The sequence below is a fragment of the Ruditapes philippinarum genome, unplaced genomic scaffold (assembly GCF_026571515.1).
Source record: "Ruditapes philippinarum isolate M1 unplaced genomic scaffold, ASM2657151v2 ctg1088_1_1_1_1, whole genome shotgun sequence".
Taxonomy (NCBI): domain Eukaryota; kingdom Metazoa; phylum Mollusca; class Bivalvia; order Venerida; family Veneridae; genus Ruditapes; species Ruditapes philippinarum.
In genome coordinates, this window is record NW_026862563.1 from 254,748 (window position 1) to 274,639 (window position 19,892).

General features: G+C 34.7%; 2 protein-coding genes across 2 annotated transcripts; one reads left to right on the forward strand and one right to left on the reverse strand.

Annotated features, from left to right (window-relative positions):
* The first annotated feature begins 2,152 nt into the window (after nucleotides 1-2,152).
* Nucleotides 2,153-4,657, forward strand: LOC132719436 (elastase-like). Its single transcript, XM_060703203.1, has 3 exons — nucleotides 2,153-2,297; nucleotides 2,416-2,571; nucleotides 2,743-4,657. The coding sequence occupies exons 1-3, from the start codon at nucleotides 2,270-2,272 to the stop codon at nucleotides 4,521-4,523; spliced, it is 1,965 nt and encodes a 654-aa protein (XP_060559186.1). The 5' UTR covers nucleotides 2,153-2,269; the 3' UTR covers nucleotides 4,524-4,657.
* Nucleotides 4,658-13,749: 9,092 nt separating this feature from the next.
* Nucleotides 13,750-17,744, reverse strand: LOC132719440 (elastase-like). Its single transcript, XM_060703206.1, has 3 exons — nucleotides 17,594-17,744; nucleotides 17,131-17,283; nucleotides 13,750-15,894 (listed from the first exon to the last, which is right to left on the reverse strand). Exons 1-3 carry the CDS (start codon nucleotides 17,616-17,618, stop codon nucleotides 13,967-13,969), a joined length of 2,106 nt encoding a protein of 701 aa, XP_060559189.1. The 5' UTR covers nucleotides 17,619-17,744; the 3' UTR covers nucleotides 13,750-13,966.
* Between the last annotated feature and the right edge of the window lie 2,148 nt (nucleotides 17,745-19,892).

Consider the following 19,892-nt stretch of genomic DNA (forward strand, 5'->3'; position numbering starts at 1 on the left):
TGAAATAAAAAGTTGATAGCGTTAGTTAAAAAGAGGAAGTATACAGCTAAAACAGATAAAACAATATTTTCATCTCAAACACGGCGGGGAAGAGTGGTCATTCCCTGGGTGGGGACCTGCACAAGTTCAGATGGCGGTGAGTTACAGAAGACTATAGTTGCTGGATAAAAAGAATATTTATAGTAATTACATGGATAAGGAATCTGCCCGAAGGAAAGTGGGTGTAAGTGTCGGGTGAGACGGAGAGAGGGCTGAATATAAGGGGGTATGGGCACTCGCTGCAACCAGGCCATGCACAATCTTGTTAAACATTAGGAGTCTGGCATCAGTTCTCCTATTTTCCAGGGAACGCCAACCTAACTTATCTAACATAAAGGAGGAGACACTGTTGTATGTAGAATAGTCCTTAGTAACCCATCGCGCAGCTCTGCGCTGGACCATTTCAATTTTGTGGGTGTTCTGCTGGGTGTAAGGACACCAGACAGAACTGGCATATTCAAGCTGGGGTCTAACCAAGGTTTTGTATGCAAATTCCGTTACGTTTGAATTTTTAGAAGGGATGTTTCTTTTAAGAAAGTTTAGAGTTTTAATAGCCTTAGAGGTAACCTGATTGACATGTTTGTTCCAATTTAGATCAGAGGAGAAAGTGACACCCAGGTACTTTGCGTCATTGACATTTTCTAGGACTTGGCCATGGATTGAATATACTGACTTGAATGGGTGTTTTGACTTGGTGATATTTAACACCGTACACTTAGAGGGGTTGAACGCCATGCCCCATTTGCTTTCCCATAGCTGTAACCTTTTTGTAAGATATTTTCTTGGGAATTGTTATTGACAGCTACGGATTAGCTGGGAAAAAAACACAAATATTCTTAATTCCGGAGTTAATGATCAACATTATTTTTTGTCCAATCACATTGTAGTATTTTTCAAATTTCTGCTAAGTCTAACTTTGGTTAATGTGTACTAACTAAATAAAATTTACTTAATCTGTGTCTAACCAGTCTAACAAATTTCAATAATGCATTATATTAGGGAGGAGTAAGAGGTGTGATTTGCACTCTGAATTGTAAACTATTTAAGGTTATCAAAACAATGTCAACGTAAAAAACAATTAAGCGAGGTCTAAATGTGAGGATACAATCAATTAATTTATTACATAGATAATACATGTGGGGCATGCAGAGACAAATGATTACATAGTAACTTTTTTATATCCTTTTAACTCTAAGAAAAATGTCTGTTATAAATTTGTTAATGCATATTATTAAACATTAACTCCATTGTTTTTCCTCGCTGTTTTTTCCCAGATATTTGATAGAAAACATGATTGTCTTACTGTAGATAAAGGTATAAATTCTGTGACATTTCAGTAAAAAATGTGCCTGATTATTTGTTGATAGGGCCATTTATTTAGCTTATCTAAATTTGACATATCAGAAACTTGACAAGGTGTAGACATCTTGTAGAGCGAAAGGGCGGAGCTATTGGTGATTTAATGAAATGCCTTGTTTTTGGTTGAAAAAATAATGTTGATCATTAAATAGGTTAATGTTTAATAATATGCATTAACAAAAATAATTGGTCGCCTGCCTGCGGCAGGCTTGACCAATTATTTTTGTTAATACATATTATTAAACACTAACCTATACTTAATCTTCTAGTTTTTATTTTCGTGACATTTCAAAGAACATAATTGCTTTTGCCAATTAATATTTCAACATCTACCAGAACGCTTGGCTTGCAGGCAGCCATGGTTAAAGACTTTCAATTAAAATCCATATAGAAAATTTTGTTTATAATAATTATCTGGAACAAAAGTAAGGATAAATATTTCTTTATAACTGTCTTTGGCGCTGAAAAATTCGAAAAAAAATGAAGACTCACAAGCATATTCAATTTGACATATTTATCTAGAAGTTACAATAAACGCCATTTATATTGACTGTATATGCCTTTATTAGTAAGGCTTTCTAACTATGATTATTACACACATATTCAAATTAAGATATATACATGTTTTTGCACTGAAACATTTTTTCTTATTGAACAAGCAGAAGTTTTCTTTTTAAAACTTATCCATGCTATAATTTACACAACTGCAATATTTTCACTACATGATTTAAAGGTCAAACATGCCAGATGTAAAACAAAATTTATGTATTTAGCTAAATTATAGTATTGTGACAGAGAGCAATTATGGCATTGGCTAATAAAACTGAAATTTTCACAAATAAGCATTCATTTATCTAATAGAGCACGAAAAATGATTCCAAAGGGAATAATATTACTAGGTAAGAGTTAAGATATATCTAACGCATGGTTTTATTCATGTCTTACAGACGCAGTTTACTTATACAATGTACTTTAGCATCAAATGTAATTTGAATGTTTTATGATTTACTTTTGCAGTTGTATTATGTCAGTATGTTTCCGTTACCCAGTGTGCAAAGCGTGTGGACGCTAACCTCCGAGCACGCGAGACAGTCAAACGCCGCCGTAGTCAGCTGATGCAACGCCGGGATGAAACAATACTGGACACTACTGAATTGTTTCAACTAACTGAGGGTAAGGTTTTACAAATGCCCTTTTACAATATCTTGAAAATCTTTAAATAATAAATTTTATATCATAAGTCTTAGAAGAACAAATATGTTTTAAGTGGGCCTATTTTCAAAACCATTCAGATTTTTATGAATCTATGTTATGGCGCAGTTACCTTTATTGTTCTGTTGACAGGTGAGTCTCTTAAAGTCGAATGTGATAAGAGAGACGCTGCTGGCACGATTACAGAAAAAATGAAGGAAACCTACAAAGGGATTGAAGTATATGACGCAATTGTCACTGTCCATAAAACAGAACAAGGTCAGCTTACTGGAGAGGCCTCTGGAGAAATCATACAGGAAATAGAAGAAGACTTACCGGACCTCGAAACTAATTTCACTGACGAAGAAACATTGCACATAGCTCTGATTGCAGAAGGAGACAATATGGAGACAATAACGAACGTTGAAATCAGGAAAGAGATATACATGGATAATAATAATCGTGCCAGACTGGTTAATGTTTTGTCTTACCTGATAGATGGTGTCAAACGCCCGTTTTACATAATAGATCTGAAAAATGGTGCAATTTTGAGACATTGGCAAGGACTAAATAGCAAGAAATGTCGATCTAACAACTATCAAGCTGTAGGTGGCAACGAAAGGACTGGGAAAATTTCATATGGTGACAAACCATATTGTCTTCAAATGGATGTTAAAGGAAAAAGATGCTTCCTAGAAAATAAATATGTTCGTGTTGTAGATATGAAAAACAAGAGTGAAACATATAAGAAATTAAAGACTGCTAGCTTTGACTGTAATACTGGTTATAATGATCAGGTAAACGGCGGATACTCTCCGGCAACCGATGCTTTCTTTCACGGATCAATTGTCGGTAGTATGTTTAAGGATTGGTTTGATAGTAAACCATTAAAAGACAAGATTGTCATCAGGGTCCATTATGGTATATCTCTTGAAAATGCATTTTGGGATGGACGGACGTGTGCTTTTGGCGACGGAAGTGACTATACATATCCTTTAACTTCTGTTGATGTAATAGGCCACGAAATAGGACACGGAGTGACAGAGCAAAACTCCGGTCTTGTGTATTATGGTGAAAGTGGTGGCGTTGACGAAGCATTCTGTGACATGATAGGTGAGGCTGCAGAAGAATATTTGATGGCATCCGACTTGCTGATGGGTCATGACGTCATGAAATATGAAAAGTACTTGCGAGAGTTTAAAAAACCAGATAATGATAAAATGTCAATAAGTAATGTTAAAGATATGGTTGAAGATATGGATCCCCATTACAGTAGTGGTATATACAGACGGGTATGGTATGTTCTCACTACAGGGGGAATGCCAATACGGCATGCGGCTGCTGTATTTTTGCATGCAAATAGAATGTTCTGGCACAAAACGTCATCATTTTATGACTGCTCGTGTGGTGTTTTAAAAGCGGCTTTAGATCTTGGTTATGATACTGCTCCATTTAGAGATGCATTCAGCGATGTTGGCATTGAACCTTGTGATGTTAGCAAGTTCGTATTCACGCTCTATAACAACGAAACTCGCCGAGACATTCAAGTAGGTAGAATAGTCAATCCTGTCTTTAAAATTGAGATACCGCCATGGGCAAACAACTTTGTTATAAGTGTCAAAAACGGAAATTCTGAGCAGTTTATGATAAAGGTGACGACAGGTGGATGGGAACAGGCGGTTAATAGCCCAAACACAGCGGTTGATGTAAGCAGTGGCACAAATAGTGTGACAATTCCAGATCCAGTGAAAACAGAATATTTTATTAAAGTATCTTTACAAAGCGCACAAGCACTTGAAGATGATACAGCTATCATTGATGCTGATATAAAGGCGGGTTACAGATGTCTGTCAAATTATACTCCCAACAGCTCCCAGCTTAAGTTGTATAAACGCGACTGCCGGAAACGCAGAAAATCATTTAAAAGACCATAGAAGCGAAAGATACGAAACTAGTTTAATAATGTTCTAATGGTTTCCTTTTGCTAAACTTTCAAAGCTTTTATCATTTCTTAAACATGTGTTTTGTTTAATTATTCAAATGTATTATATTAAAAATGAAACCAAAATTTTTTGGTTAATTATTCAAATGTATTATATTAAAAATGAAACCAAAAATTTGTTATTACTGAAATAATGTATTTCTGTAAGGTTTTTAAGCCACGCCTACACTGATGATGATATACAGAGATTCGTACTCATGGAGGAGCTACCGAGCTTCCACCAACTAACTCAATTACACAGATGAATTTTTTCCAATACTAGTACTTTAATTTCAGCGTCCTTAGCGAGTGTTGATGTTACAAATATGGTAGATATTTTTTTTTATTTTGGTTTGGTGTTACTCCGCACCAACACAGTATAGGTCGTATGGCGTTTTTCAAGCTTTACTGGTAGAGGAAGACCTCCGTTACTCCACCGAGTTACGTCAGGCACGAATTGCCACCTGAGAATCACCGACGTTCCGAAAGCTAGCTGGATAGACAACGCATACGCACGCATGCACGTTCGCGAGCGCGCGAAGTAAAAAAAAATATTAACAGACTTAACAGTCTCTCATTCATCTGTATTTCCATTATGCTGCTCAGATACTGATTTGACATAGGGAAGCGTGTGATGGAATAGCAGAATCCTCCAAATACATAAAGATTAATATAATTTTAATCCAACGTTTGAGAATAAACATGATTAAAAAGATAATTGTTTATCAAGAAAACGACTTTTTAATCATAATCACTTTTGATTGACAATTTAAATTAAGGTCAATACTGAACATGTATTTTAAATAATTTCAATGTGTGAATATTTTCTAGTAACATTCAGTTTTTCATTTTGTTTTTAAACATAAAATGCTTGTTCTCGCTATTTAGATGATATGTTAGATATAAATACCCAGAATGTTGATTAAAACATTTTTAGTATATTATCTCAGTGACCTACAGATTTTTGCACTTGTCTCTGGAGTCACATGAAAGACAATTACAGTACTTATTTATAGGACGCGCTGAACAAACAATTTATTGATTTGTTTAAACATAAACTAGTATTTGTAAGACAAGATAATACAATTTATTTCAATCAAATAAGTCTTATGCGCCCACGATGACATAAAGACAGCATTATTTAGTACTTATTTATAGGACGCGCTGAACAAATAATTTATTGATTTGTTTAAACATATACTAGTATTTGTAAGACAAGATAAGACAATCTATTTCAATCAAATAAGTCTTATGCGCCCACGATGACATTAAGACAGCAAATTTTTAAGATAACAACCAGTGCATATGTTAATGTTCAAAACAGTGTCACAATATAATTATGGATGAAAATTATAAAAATGACCAATATTTAACCATTAAGTAGTGTCACAACAATCATAAATTATTGATATGTAGATTGTAATTTTATTGATATATTGTTTTGATCAAAAACTATTTGTCAGAGTTTTTTCCCCGCTCTATATCATGAAATCTCTTGCACTAAATGAGACATCTTCATGATACTTTGGTACAATGTTTATCTTATCATGACGATGTGCCGAAAACACATTTTATGCTCCTGAAGGTTTAGTAAAAGATTAATTTAATGGCTTTTGTTATGCCCATCCCATTTTTCAACTGTCCCGGTTTAAGGTTAAGGCCACATTTAAAGCCTAGTGTTTGAACAAGCAGTTTTGAGGTCGCTCTTTACCTCTTGAACTGCGTCAGGGACATTTCTTATACTTTCTTAAATCTATAATTTGTGAAAGGTATAGATCTGTTTAAACAAAAGAAAATCCGCTAGGTCTAGTAAATACACTGGTCTGGTCTAGTCAGTCATACCCGGTCATGTAAATACACAGGTCTGGTCTAGTCAGTCATACCCGGTCATGTAAATACACAGGTCTGATCAAGTAAGTCATACCCGGTCATATAAATAAACAGGTCTGGTCTTGTCAGTCATACCCGGTCATGTAGATACACAGGTCTGGTCTTGTCAGTCATACCCGGTCATGTAAATAAACAGGTCTGGTCTTGTCAGTCATACCCGGTCATGTAAATACACAGGTCTGGTCTTGTCAGTCATACCCGGTCATGTAAATACACAGGTCTGGTCTAGTCAGTCATACCCGGTCATGTAGATACACATGTCTGGTCTAGTCAGTCATATCCGATCATGTAAATACACAGGTCTGATCAAGTCAGTCATACCCGGTCATGTAGATACACAGGTCTGGTCTTGTCAGTCATACCCGGTCATGTAGATACACAGGTCTGGTCTTGTCAGTCATACCCGGTCATGTAAATAAACAGGTCTGGTCTTGTCAGGCATACCCGGTCATGTAAATACACAGGTCTGGTCTTGTCAGTCATACCCGTTCATGTAAATACACAGGTCTGGTCTAGTCAGTCATACCGGTCATGTAGATACACATGTCTGGTCTAGTCAGTCATATCCGATCATGTAAATACACATGTCTGGTCTAGTCAGTCATACCCGGTCATGTAGATACACAGGTCTGGTCTTGTCAGTCATACCCGGTCATGTAAATACACAGGTCTGGTCTAGTCAGTCATACCCGATCATGTAAAACAGGCGCAGACTAAGAAACAGAAATTATAAATGAAAAGAAAATGTAAATTTGAAGTGTACTGCTATACAAAACTATGATAGTAATCATAGCAAACTTATTACACCGTGTATATCCAGTAACGCCGGAATGTGAAAATAACGCACGATTTGTGCAATAAGTTACTCAGAATTGTGCATAAAATAGGCGGATACCTTACAGGATTTCCAACGCGGTAAGTAAACTTGCCAATATATTTTTTTATTTAACCGTATTGAAAAATGAATGGCCGCATACGGCTGCGAAAACATTACTTTTATCTCTAATCAAGATTATTTCCACGAAATTGTTTACTTTTCAAGATCTTTCGTGAAAATGATGACTTGACTACCGTTTTGAGCGAGATTTTGGCTTTTGGTCGAGTCTTATAAGTACAACAAAGTTATTCCGTATAATTTCGATTTTAGGTAGGCAAGTGACATTTACTAAAATTATTGTGATAAAGAAAATAAGCTGATAAATGTGATTGAAGTCGTTTTTATGAGGTAACGCCGATGTACGTGAATTGTGCTTCGCGGTATCGCCGGAAAATGTGATTTTTTTCATATATAGTACCGAACTGTTACACAGGTTAACGCCATTAATCGGCGAGTATCAGCATGAAACCTTTCATAAACACATCTCTTGTAGCTCTCAATATACATGTACATTGAGTAAGTAACCAAAATATATTCAACCTATCTTAAAACTATGTCACCCTTTACCTGGTAAATTTATGAAATGGTTTTGCTCAGCTGTGAATTAGGAACAGTTCATTCAAAGTCTGAGAGATTGCTATTAGATATTTAATGTATTTGTACAAATGAGCTACCTGAGTGAGCAAATGGCCATTCTGTATAGATGTGACGTGGCTCTGTACTGGTGGCCTTTTTAGGGTCATTAGTCCTGTTAGTTTTGTAAACGTCTATTGTAATGCCTGGCATAAACTCTTACGTTAGATTCATATTTTTTTCCCATACAAGTTAACATATACTCGTAATAAGAAACCCTAAGAGTTGTGTAAATCTTTCCCCAAAGATTTATTATTTATTTAACTTTTGCCGAGGACAATAAGGTTATGCTTTTACAAGTTTTGGGCATTATAGTTTTTAAGTTAAACATCTTTTGAATACAAATTACTTCCTTATATAAGAGAAAAAATAACTTAAATAAATAATACATTTTCACAGGAGTTCACCAGACAAATTGCTATAGCCAAAAAATTCTTTTGGTTGGGTTTCACATCACGCCAACACAACAAAGGACATATGGTGACTTTCAAGCTTTACTGGTGCATTATTTCAGGAATAAAACAATCAAAATGCTTAAAGTTTGTCAAGATCTAACTCTCATATATTTCTTAATAACTTACGAAGAAAATGCATTGACTATAGGTCTTAAATAACTTGATTATATTCGTCGATAAAAGGCGTTAAAAACCTGTGAAATAATTCTGTACCAAATCAGAAAACAAATAACATTTTCCGGCGTTACCGCGTAGCACAAATCACGTACATCGGCGTTACCTTATAAAAACGGCTTGAATCACATTTTATCAGTTTATTTTCAATTTTTTATATCACAAGAAGACTTGCCTACCGAAAATAGAAATGAATAATATGCATTGTTGTACTTAAAAGAGCCGACAAAAAGTCAAAATCTCGTTCAAAACGGTGGTCAAGCCATCATTTTCACGAATGATCTTGAAAAGTAAACAATTTCGTGTAAATAATGTTGATGAGGAATAAACAGTTATGTCTTCACAGCCGTATGCGGCTATTGATATTTTTCAATTCGGTTAAATAAAAAATATATTGGCCAGTTTTCTTACCGAATTGGAAGTCATGTCAGGTATCCGCCATTTATTGCACAATTCTGAATTACTTATTGCACGAATCGTGCGTTATTTTCACATTCCGGCGTAACTGGACATACTCGGTGTATTACGACATACTTGTACTACGATTAAAAAAAGAACAGAAAAAGAAAATTGTATGCAATTCAGGTAATTATTTATGTTATTATCAATAAATGACTGATTTTGCAGTATTTCCCAGCATATCACTACTGAGTGATTAACGCAGTAAGGGCTATTTTTCATATTTTGACGTTTACATGAGCTGAAGTGCCGTTTGCAATGTGTAAATACTTTATACAGTTTTAGATTTATTATTAATATAAGTATGATTGAGGCATGCTGATTTAATGAATAACATGCCACTTTTCATAGAATTGCACAAACGTTCGATGATCACCACCATATGAACATACTGATATTCAAAATTATTTTCAAAATCTCTACATCTTCACGTTTAGATATTGAGTTTCGTTTTAGCCGGTGTCAGGGGGCGTGCGGACGTTAAGGTACGTAGCTTGCAAATATCACTTCCATCCATGAACAAGCTTAGTCAAACATAGCCAGTTAAATTTTCCGGTGTTCTTTACTTTAAGGTGTCCAATACCTCAAGTTTTTCTTTTGAAAAGTTCGCACTCGAAGCTTGTGTACAACATTTGTTTTAAAGCAGCGTGTATCCTGACTCATGCTCATTCTGATGAAAAGTTTAAAACGTATTTAAAACGTATTTAAAAGTAATAAATGTATATTTCGAAGTGAACAAAGAAAGTAATTAACTTATTGCAAATTAACCTTACAATCCACCTAAATAACCAAAATCAGATCAAAATTTTCTTTAACTGCGTTAGTACTGCGGTAAAATATGGTGATAAACACCGCAAAATCAGGCATTAATCGCACATAAAATGTAAATTATTATTTGAATATTCCAGCTTTTTTTAAAACTTAGCACATTTGTCATCATTTTGATTTTCTCGAAATATTTTGGCTAATCTAAAGGTATGCAGCTTTAAATTTTCAAGTACCTATTTTCATATTTGATATAATCATCATCTATTTTTGAAATATTGCATGCACAAAGTACACGTGTAACATAAACAGGTGATTGCTGTTCTCATTTCAGTACACTTTCTGACCTTGTATTGTGTCAGTTCCCATGCTTGAACCAAGAGATTCAAGATTTTATTAAGGCCAAAACATAATGTTTATTGCCATAAACAATACAGGCGTGCCTTTTGTGGCAGCGAAGCGGGTAATTCTCCCTATCACTTAATTTGACCGTATTTACAGAGTTAAAAGCAATGTCGGCATATAATTGTCTATAATGAATACCAAGATTAATTACTGATATTATTGTAAATGTTAATACCATTAATAAAGGTTACATTCCAAGCTAATGTACATAATATTCCAAATCAAAATGCTTAACAATTTTGATTTATTTAGTATGAATTGAGTTAATTACTGAGTAATAGAACATAGGCAATAATAAAGCACTTATATATAAAAACTGTGTTGCCGGATCCATGTGACTTTCGAGTACCTCAATAATGAGGATATATTTTGCAATCAGGAAGAAGAAAAGCCTTTCTAACGCAACGTTCAAACCGTAATTTGTCGTATATTAGAATGGCCTTGTCCAGCTTCCATTTATTTCAACCGTCCACTATCGGTTTTCGAGATAGCAAGCTAGTCAATATAATAGAACCTTGAAAGAGCATGACGATGCAGACTGCTCTGTGTCTTTCCTTGTAACCAAGACCTATGACTTAAATCACAATTATTTATCAAGTTTTGATTCAACGATAAAACGATACGATGCAGTAGACAAGAAAACATGTGCATATTTTTAATAATGAAATTTCAGGTTTCCCCCGCTTATTAAGGAAGTACAATCACTGCAACAAGGTGACGAATCTATTGTGAACGGTATTGTGAAGCTTCAACTGTAAATGTTTGTACCGCTTGATTATTTTGGAAAAAACAAACTTGCAGACACATTTCAAAGGACGTTGTGGACAAAGAGAAATCGCTAAGGCCAACAAAAATACAAGCTTTTATTAGATGATATAGAATATATCTCACCATCGCAAGTACATGGGCAACCAATTAAAAAAAACACCCTTGTCTAATTTTATTCATGTAACACAATCAATCATGCATACGTTTCATACATGTATATAACAGCGCAGCACGGCGATTTTGTAACTTCCGGTAACAGTGTATTGGGAAACAGATACTAGCTTAAGTGCATATCGAGTTTATAAAATTACTGCAAGAGATTTTAGCTTTTGTAAGTCCTTCAATATTCCATAATAAGTAATAGAAATAGCATTGAAACACGAGGCTATCTGATTTGTACGAGGGAGCGTAACACCCGAGTTTTAATCAGATTGCCGAGTGTTTTGATGTTCTTTCTCTTTTTTATCATAGTCAAACATAAAGACACGTTCCCTGTTGTCACAATATGAAACCCCATAAAAGGAACCAATCAACGAGCATCTAAATAATATGATTTCTATCGCTTTCCCTTTCTCTGCTGTCACAATTAGTAAACCCCAGCAAAAATGAGCCAATCAATGGACATGCTCTGGAGTGCGGGTAACTAATACTTGCACTCCAGTTAACACACTGTGCATGTGTATATGTATACGATTTAACTTTGACAAATTTTCAACAGAAAAGTCCCCAAATTATGATACAATAATTTAATACTTTTGCTCTCTAAATTGACCAAGACTGGTACAAAGCGGTAAAATATATTCATTCTGTCGCCGATTCACGTACTTTATGGTGTGAGGATTCGTCAGAAGAGTGATTGCATTAAAAATGAGCGTGTAACGGACCTTGAATTGAATGACAATCGCCTGTACGGTTATCAATGTATTAATTTATACCAGTTATCGATTTGGTTATAATCTTCTTCATTGGGTTACTCGAAAAAGTGATTGAATGTGTTTACACACAATGTAAAAGGCTTAATCGACTATGTATTTTAATTTTGATCTAATTTCATGATTAAAGAGCACCAACATAACTTGTTTTCGAACCACACCTCTAAATATTGGAACGTATACGAGTTAGTTTGGTTCTTTACTGTCATAGTCAGATGTTCTTACACTGGCAATGAAGTACTTTGTGCTGTTAAAAGATTTAAAAATTCATATGACTCTATAATTCATAAAATGAATATTTCATTGAAAGTTTTGAGATAACTGCTGAGCCTCTTGAAAATTCTAAATACAGGGAATTTCCCAAATAGTCGCAAGGGGTTATCCTTAAGAAACAACCGTCAATTTATCCAAACTCATATCGTGGAATCGAATTAATAAGCTGTACTGGGATCTTGAACGCTCGCACAAAGTCATGTGCAGAAAAGTACAAGCTCACAGACGCTCAATTTGCCTTTAATCACACATCATGTATCAGAAACAAATAACTTCCCACCTTCAAACAGGGCATATATGAATGGTTTTAGAGAATGTTAGATGCTTGTCTCCTGAAGTAAGTAGCAATAAATATATGAAATAATTTGTTTTAAAAGTTGCAAAATGTAAACAAAGTAGTATTTTGACTTCCATACATGAGCTTACACTCAGAGGCACATATAGCCCGACACTTACATATTTCTGTATAAATAGGTTATTTGTGAACAGATTTTGTTCAAATTTTGACCATACAAAAATTCAACATATCATACTTCCTACTTAGAATTATATATGCAATTCATCGATAAGAAAAAGAAAACAAACAACAAATAGGCTTCTGTAAAATGAAAAATCACAGAATGACTAAAAATCATAACAAAATGAACAGTCTCTGAATCCCAATAAATCTGTATGTTAACCAGTTCTAACATTTTGTGTGTCCTCCCAATTGACTTTAACAACGTAAACAAATCTGCTCCACAGTTCTTTATTCCTGCACAAGGGCTTGCTCGGGTTCCAGCAAATTGCAAGGGGCGTCTGGTTGCTTTCTCACTCGCCTGTTCAATTTAGCAGTTGTTTAGATCTGGAAGCTAGGGATGCAAGAGTTGCTGGAACTCGAGGAAGCCCTTATTTAGGAATAGAGAAATATTCCCCAAGCCTTCATGAGAAAATACGTCGTAACCGTAAGACATGTGTTTACACTTTGTCATAGGCATGGGAAGACACACAAAGTATTAAGAACTGGTTAACATACAGATTTTGTGGGATCAAGACTTTTAATTTTGTTACGATATTTCAACCATTCTGTGATTTTTCATTTTGCAGTAGCATATTTGTTTTGTTATTTTCCCTATTTTTTGTCAATGAATTGTAAATAAAATTCTTAGAAACAAATATGATATTTTGAATTTTGTATGTTCAAAAGTTGAAAAGAATCCGTTTATAAATAACCATATTTTTGTTATAATTACATTATAATATTCCGCTTGTTATTGTTATCATGTAATACAATAATTATTGAGTTACTGTTTGTGATGTTGTCTGTTAGTTACTGTTATGACACTGAACCAGTGAAGCAAATGTCTTTGTAATTGTCATTATTTCACTTTGCTTTTGTAATGTTCGAAGTATTTAATGCCTAAAATGTATCTTCAATAATACATATTAGAAATGAATTTGTTTTATGTATTAAAAACATGTCAAATGTTAGATTAGTAATATTGAATAAAATAATTTAAATATATCGATGTTTAATATCACTACTGATAAATAAAACGATACAAGGTGTCATGATATCTTTTTCTTTATTCGAATATTTCAGAATTGGATATATTAAGCGGTGAATACATGTGTGTAGACCTTTTTTATTCCAATAAAAATAATGATACAACTGAATAAAAGTTCGTTTCCTTACATGATAACAAAATACAAAAATGTAAGCAACAAGTCAAAAGGTAAAGAACCAGATCATTTTATTTACTATTCATTTATTCCGTGTTTGCTATTAGCAAGATGCAGTAGTATATCGTCTGGTTTTTCCTCCTCTATTACGATGCACGTAATGATAATCGTAGTCATAGCTGTTGCTGTCATATGTATCATATGTATCATAGCTGTCGTACGTATCATAGGTTTCATGATAATATTCGTATGAATCACTTTCTTCATAGCTATTATAGTCTTCATCATCACCATCACCACTTCCACTTCCGCTGCCAGAAAATATAACATCCTCTTCGTCTGATCTACACGAGAATCCTGCAGTTATGGAAACCTCTGCAACTAAATCGAGATCATGGTCACATTCGTCACTTCCTGTTGTCTGTGAGAGTGATAATGTTATGAAAAATGTCTTGCCTCCAGCATTCGTTATCTTGACTTTATTGGCGTCTTGTACTACTATACCAGCACCATCAGACTCTTCCCAACCACCGGTCATCACTTTGATTACTATATCATCACTCGTGTTTGAACTAACGCTGGTTATAAACGTGTCTGCTGACTTTGGTGTTTTCATAATGAATCGAGGAGTATTTTTATTACTTACAAGGAACCCTGATTGAGTAACATTGTTCTGCAAAACTGGTATATCGGATACGGACGAACAATATGCTATGCCAACATCTTCGAACGCTTTTCGGTATGGTTGAGTCTCAAAGCCAAGGTCCAAGGCGGCTTCCAAAACACCACATGATGCATCATAGAACGATGAGCTTTCATGCCAATACATTTTGTTTGCATGTAAGAAAACTGAAAATGCATCACGAACCGAAACACTTTCCTCCTTCACGATAACATACCACACCCGTCTGAAAATACCACTGCTGTAATGAACGTCTATGTAAGATACCATATCGTCAACATGACTGATAGAATCTCCATCGTTTTCAGGTCTCTCAAATTCCCTCAAATAGGGTGCGTGTTTCATCAAGATACCGCCTGTCAATAAATCTGATTTCAATAGGTAATATTCTGATGCTTCACCCATGATATCAGAAAATGCTTCATTTAAACCTCCACTTTCTCCGTAGTATTCAAGATCAGAATTGAATTCAGTTACTCCGTGACCTATTTCATGCCCTACAATATCAAGCGTTGTGAAAGGATAAAATTTATTGTAACCGTCGCCAAATTGACAATAGCTTCCAGTCCAGTAGGCATTTTCCAAATGTCTACCGTAATGAACTTGGAGAATAACCTCACGATCCCCAAATGGTGTTGTATCAAACCATTCTTCAAACATTTTACCGACAACTGTCCCATAAAAGAACGCATCAGCAGCTGGAGAATATGCGCCATTTATTTCATCATTATATCCTTCCGAACAGACAAAATGCGCCGTTTCATAGCTGCTTTGATCCATGTCTACAACCTTGACATACTTGTTTTCAAGAAAACAAGTGCCATTGGCTATAGTTGGTGTCATGCAATACGGCATATTTCCATACGTTATTTTTCCACTCTTTTCATTTCCTCCGGTAGCATTATATTTTCTTTCACAACAAGGATAATTATTAAGCCCTTGCCAATTTTTCAGAATATCTCCGGTTTTTGCATCGATAATATAATGCGGACGCTTAACACCATTTATCAGATACGACAATACATATGCTAGGCGAGCTTCATTGTTCTCATCTAAATATATTTCAACTGTGTCTTTTACGCTGGTGACTTCATTCATATTATCTTCTTCATTATTTACGGCAATATTCAGAGCATCTTCTTTTGAAATCCTAGGGTCTGTATTTGGGAGGTCCCCCTCGATATCCTGTACAAACGTTCCAACTGCCTCTCCCGTTAACTGCCCATCTTTAGTTCTGTGAATAGTCACGGCAGTGTCGTGGACTTTAATCCCGTGATACGTTTCCTGGAGTCGCTCAACAGTCATACCATAGACATCATTAGTCTCACGAACATTTTCAAGAGATTCTCCTACAACAAATAAATTCTAATCAAAACATTATTACCATATTGCCGTTCAAATGTGAATATTTCTTTCGAACAAAGAATGCCAAATTATTAAGTGAAACTATCAAAAAAGAATATTGTTTTTAACCATTTTTTGTAAATCCTGTACTTTTTTCACAGTCACTGATTCGACCCCATATTGAACTTCTTTAAGTTTTAATAAAAATCTGGAAACAAAGTGATCCCTCGGAAGCATTTATCACAACAAAATTATAAGAGAACTGCAGACTCGGTTTGATTGAGTCTGTACATGAGGGACAACGAACACGCGCAACATCCCCCACGCCCCCAGCACCGGCCTGAGCGGCACCAAACTCCCAGCACTCAACAGTGCCGGCACCAATGATCTCAAAGGACCAGAAAAATATAACAACACTGAAGTGAAGTACGGGCAACGTTTTACAGCTGCTACACAGCACTTGACACATGAGTATATTTGGAAATAGTTTTGTCTTATTTTGATTCACGCATTTCTTATCTTAACATTATTTTTGGAAATGTCCCAAGATAAAATAAGGCAAGGACTTTTTTATATTAAAACATGATTAAGTTGCAGCATATATGTCCGACAAAATTCTATTGTAAGCAATATGTAGAGAGACAGATTTCTGTTTATATGCAGAATGATAATTGTTTTACCAACCATTAAGCATTCATAATATCATGCGTTTTGTAAAGTTATACTAGTAGTAGGCTAACAATCGTTTCGCAATCTCGAACTATCCATAGGACATGATCAAAGACCATGTTTTGGTTAAGATACATTCTGGACAAAGCACACTGTACGATTTTCATATAACGAATGTAATAATTTCTGCTAAAGGATTTAATGCCCTTATCTAATTAAGACAATTTTACCAGCAATACCACATAACTTATCAATTGAAAAATATGTCATATCCATGTGCTTTATGTGCTTTACCTTTAAATCATGCACGCCAGGCATTGAAATATTTTGATTAACACTGAGTCTAGTTAATACAAATCATCCACTCTTGATGTAATTTAGATAAAACATAAAACGGCAGAAAGACAGACGGACCGACGCATGATCAAACTGAAAAAAATTAAGTAAATGCAACGTATTTGACGAGTTCGTATGTGTGACAATAAGCTAAAGCTACGTTTGATAAGCAAAGAGAAATAATTGATACGCTTTTTAGCTGCATTCGCAAGCAGTAATTAGAATACAAATCATACCCTGAGTAAGTTGAAGTAATTCCGGAACATCTAACGGGACTTCTCTTCGTAACTGTCGCTGATCGCGGCGCCTTTTCAAAGTTTCTCGTGCACGCACTTGTGCATCAATACGCCGAGCTCCCCAAGCCAAGTCAACAGCCAAACATACCAACACTATTTTGATATACAGTAGTATGTAGTGATAAAATGATAGAAATTTTGAATTCACATAAAACACACAAGGTATGATGTATTAAGAATTTAACTCAATTTACATACTTAATATATGACAATATGTTATTGTTGTGAAAAATATGTATTTAAATTCTTTTAATGTTTTTATTGATCAGATTATTATTTGTCTATATAAATATGCATGCTTGATTATCTTTCCAACCTCCGTCGTTTCGAAAAGTTAACGTTAACATTTAAAACAACATGAAAAATATACATTAAGAATAATAAACACTTGTTAAGTACTTACATACAATTTCAATCCTTAAACGCATTGCTAAATCAAATTCTTAGAGTCAACTGATTTGCTTCCCTTCTATGACTTCAAGTTCCATTCACCGCTGACAAATGCCTATTAATGATTTGTCAGACTTCCGTGTTTTAACACACACTAAATGCACCATAAACAATTTACACCCAAATTAGTATTAATAATCCGACCTATTACAGTTAATAAGTCATTCATAAAATCAAAGAGATTTAATCAACATTCTATATAAATGGTGGGAACTTTTGTTATGGCAATGTTATATTGTTAGTTATGAGTACTGTTTCACGACAGCTTTTGCTTCTTAAATCATATTTTTTAGCTGAATCTACCTGTTTATCGAGTTAAACGCTACTGACAGTGAAAATGACATTAAGTCCAGTTCCTTCCTAAATTATATATATAAAACAAAAAGTAGAGACTATTCTTAACACGTAATATACATGTATAAAAGTTTAATTTTGAAGCTCAACAAAAAATTTGAGTTTAATGAATGTGTAAGTTGCAATGCATAGAATGCTCACAGACATCTTTATTTGAGCCGCGTCATGACAAAAACCTGCGTTTGAGACCAGCATGGATCCAGACCAGCCTGCGCACCCGCGCAGTCTGATTAGGATCCATGCTGTTCGCTATCAGTTTCCCTACTTGTAATAGGGTTTGTAAGCGAACTGCATGGATCAGACTGCGCGGATGCATGCTGGTCGTAAACCCATTATGTTGGTTTTGTCATGACGCGGCTCATTTGGCTCATCAAATGGCTTCTTTTAGAAATCGCGTAATCTTCTAATATCTAGTTAAAAGCATAGCTACTCCACCTTCTGAAAAAGGCTTGGAGTCATTGAAACCACTTCATCAGAACTGCTGCAAAATAGAGGAAACATGATATGATAATTTAAAAAGGTGACAATCTGACCAACTAACACTTTCAAATATGTTTTCTACATAAAAGCGGCAAAATTGAAAATATTGCGTTCAGTTACCTTGCTTCTGCTTTATCTCAATAACACTAAATGAAACCGTGTTTGCACTTTTCAACCAAATTTATTTTTGATGTCATTTTTCTTGCAGGACCTCCCTTTTCTAAAGTTGGTATTTGATACCACAATAATATTTAAGCTCCACCTAATACGATGCTAGGGGTTATATATTAGGGGTTGATGATATTTTCCATTGCCTCCAGTGATCAGACTCAATCAAATCGATTCTGTAATATTTATAATTTACCATATTGGTTGTTAAGATTGTTATTGTGTCCTTTTAAAAGAAAATCATCATTATCTTTTAAAATGATATTGAATAAACAAACATCTGTAGAAGAATAAATTCATGGCGATCATTGAAACTCCAGTATGGCGTTATTTTCGTTTCATTTAATGAATAGCGTCAAATGACCCTCAATTAAAAGAATATGTCAGTGTATCCTAAACAAATGAGCTGGATTAAATAAGAAAGCAGGCTACTTTTGAGCCTATGTTATACGTATATATGAATATTTAATAGATTTTATGCCCACATAAAATAATTTATGTCATTGTTCTGTCCCTTTACTCATTACTGTACAGAATATTACGGGTCAGGTTTTTAGCCGTTACGGGTCAGGTTTTAGCCAAGTACGGCTTAGCCAATCGGTATCAAGACTTAAATCATGTGACGTTAATTAACCAATGATTACATTAGATCTATCACAAAGAAATAATTTTGGCGAGGAATGATTCTCGCCTTTCTGTTTACTAAAATTTATCTATTTTTGAAGTCATAAGCTTTATTTAAAGTGAACTAATTACGTATTACTATGAACAGTTATCTTATTAATCTGCTGGGAGCGAATTTTAGGGACGGTGTCCCCCGTTTCATATTCAATTTCGTGACGAAAATGGCAATTCATTTCACGGCAACACGGGCAGGATATCGTAACAGGATACAATTTATTATCAAATGAACATTTCTACATTCGTTATTAAATTTCACCTCATTTGAGACTCGGGAATTTAGACAGAACGATTGTAATCTACGATATGGATTTAATTTTCACAGACATATTTTTGTAGAAATGCAACTTTTTTGGGAGCTTTGAAAGTTTGAGACATCATCAGTCGGGAAACAGTTGTGCCGGCCTTTGGACACTGTTGGAACTAATGACATTTACAAATCAGAATTTATCCACAAAACGTTGCTCGTCATATTACAGATTTCGTAGATACCATACTATTTACGAGTCCTGAAAGTTACCATTGTTCAACAGTTCAAGTTTTGTACAGATGCCAAAACAAACATAAAC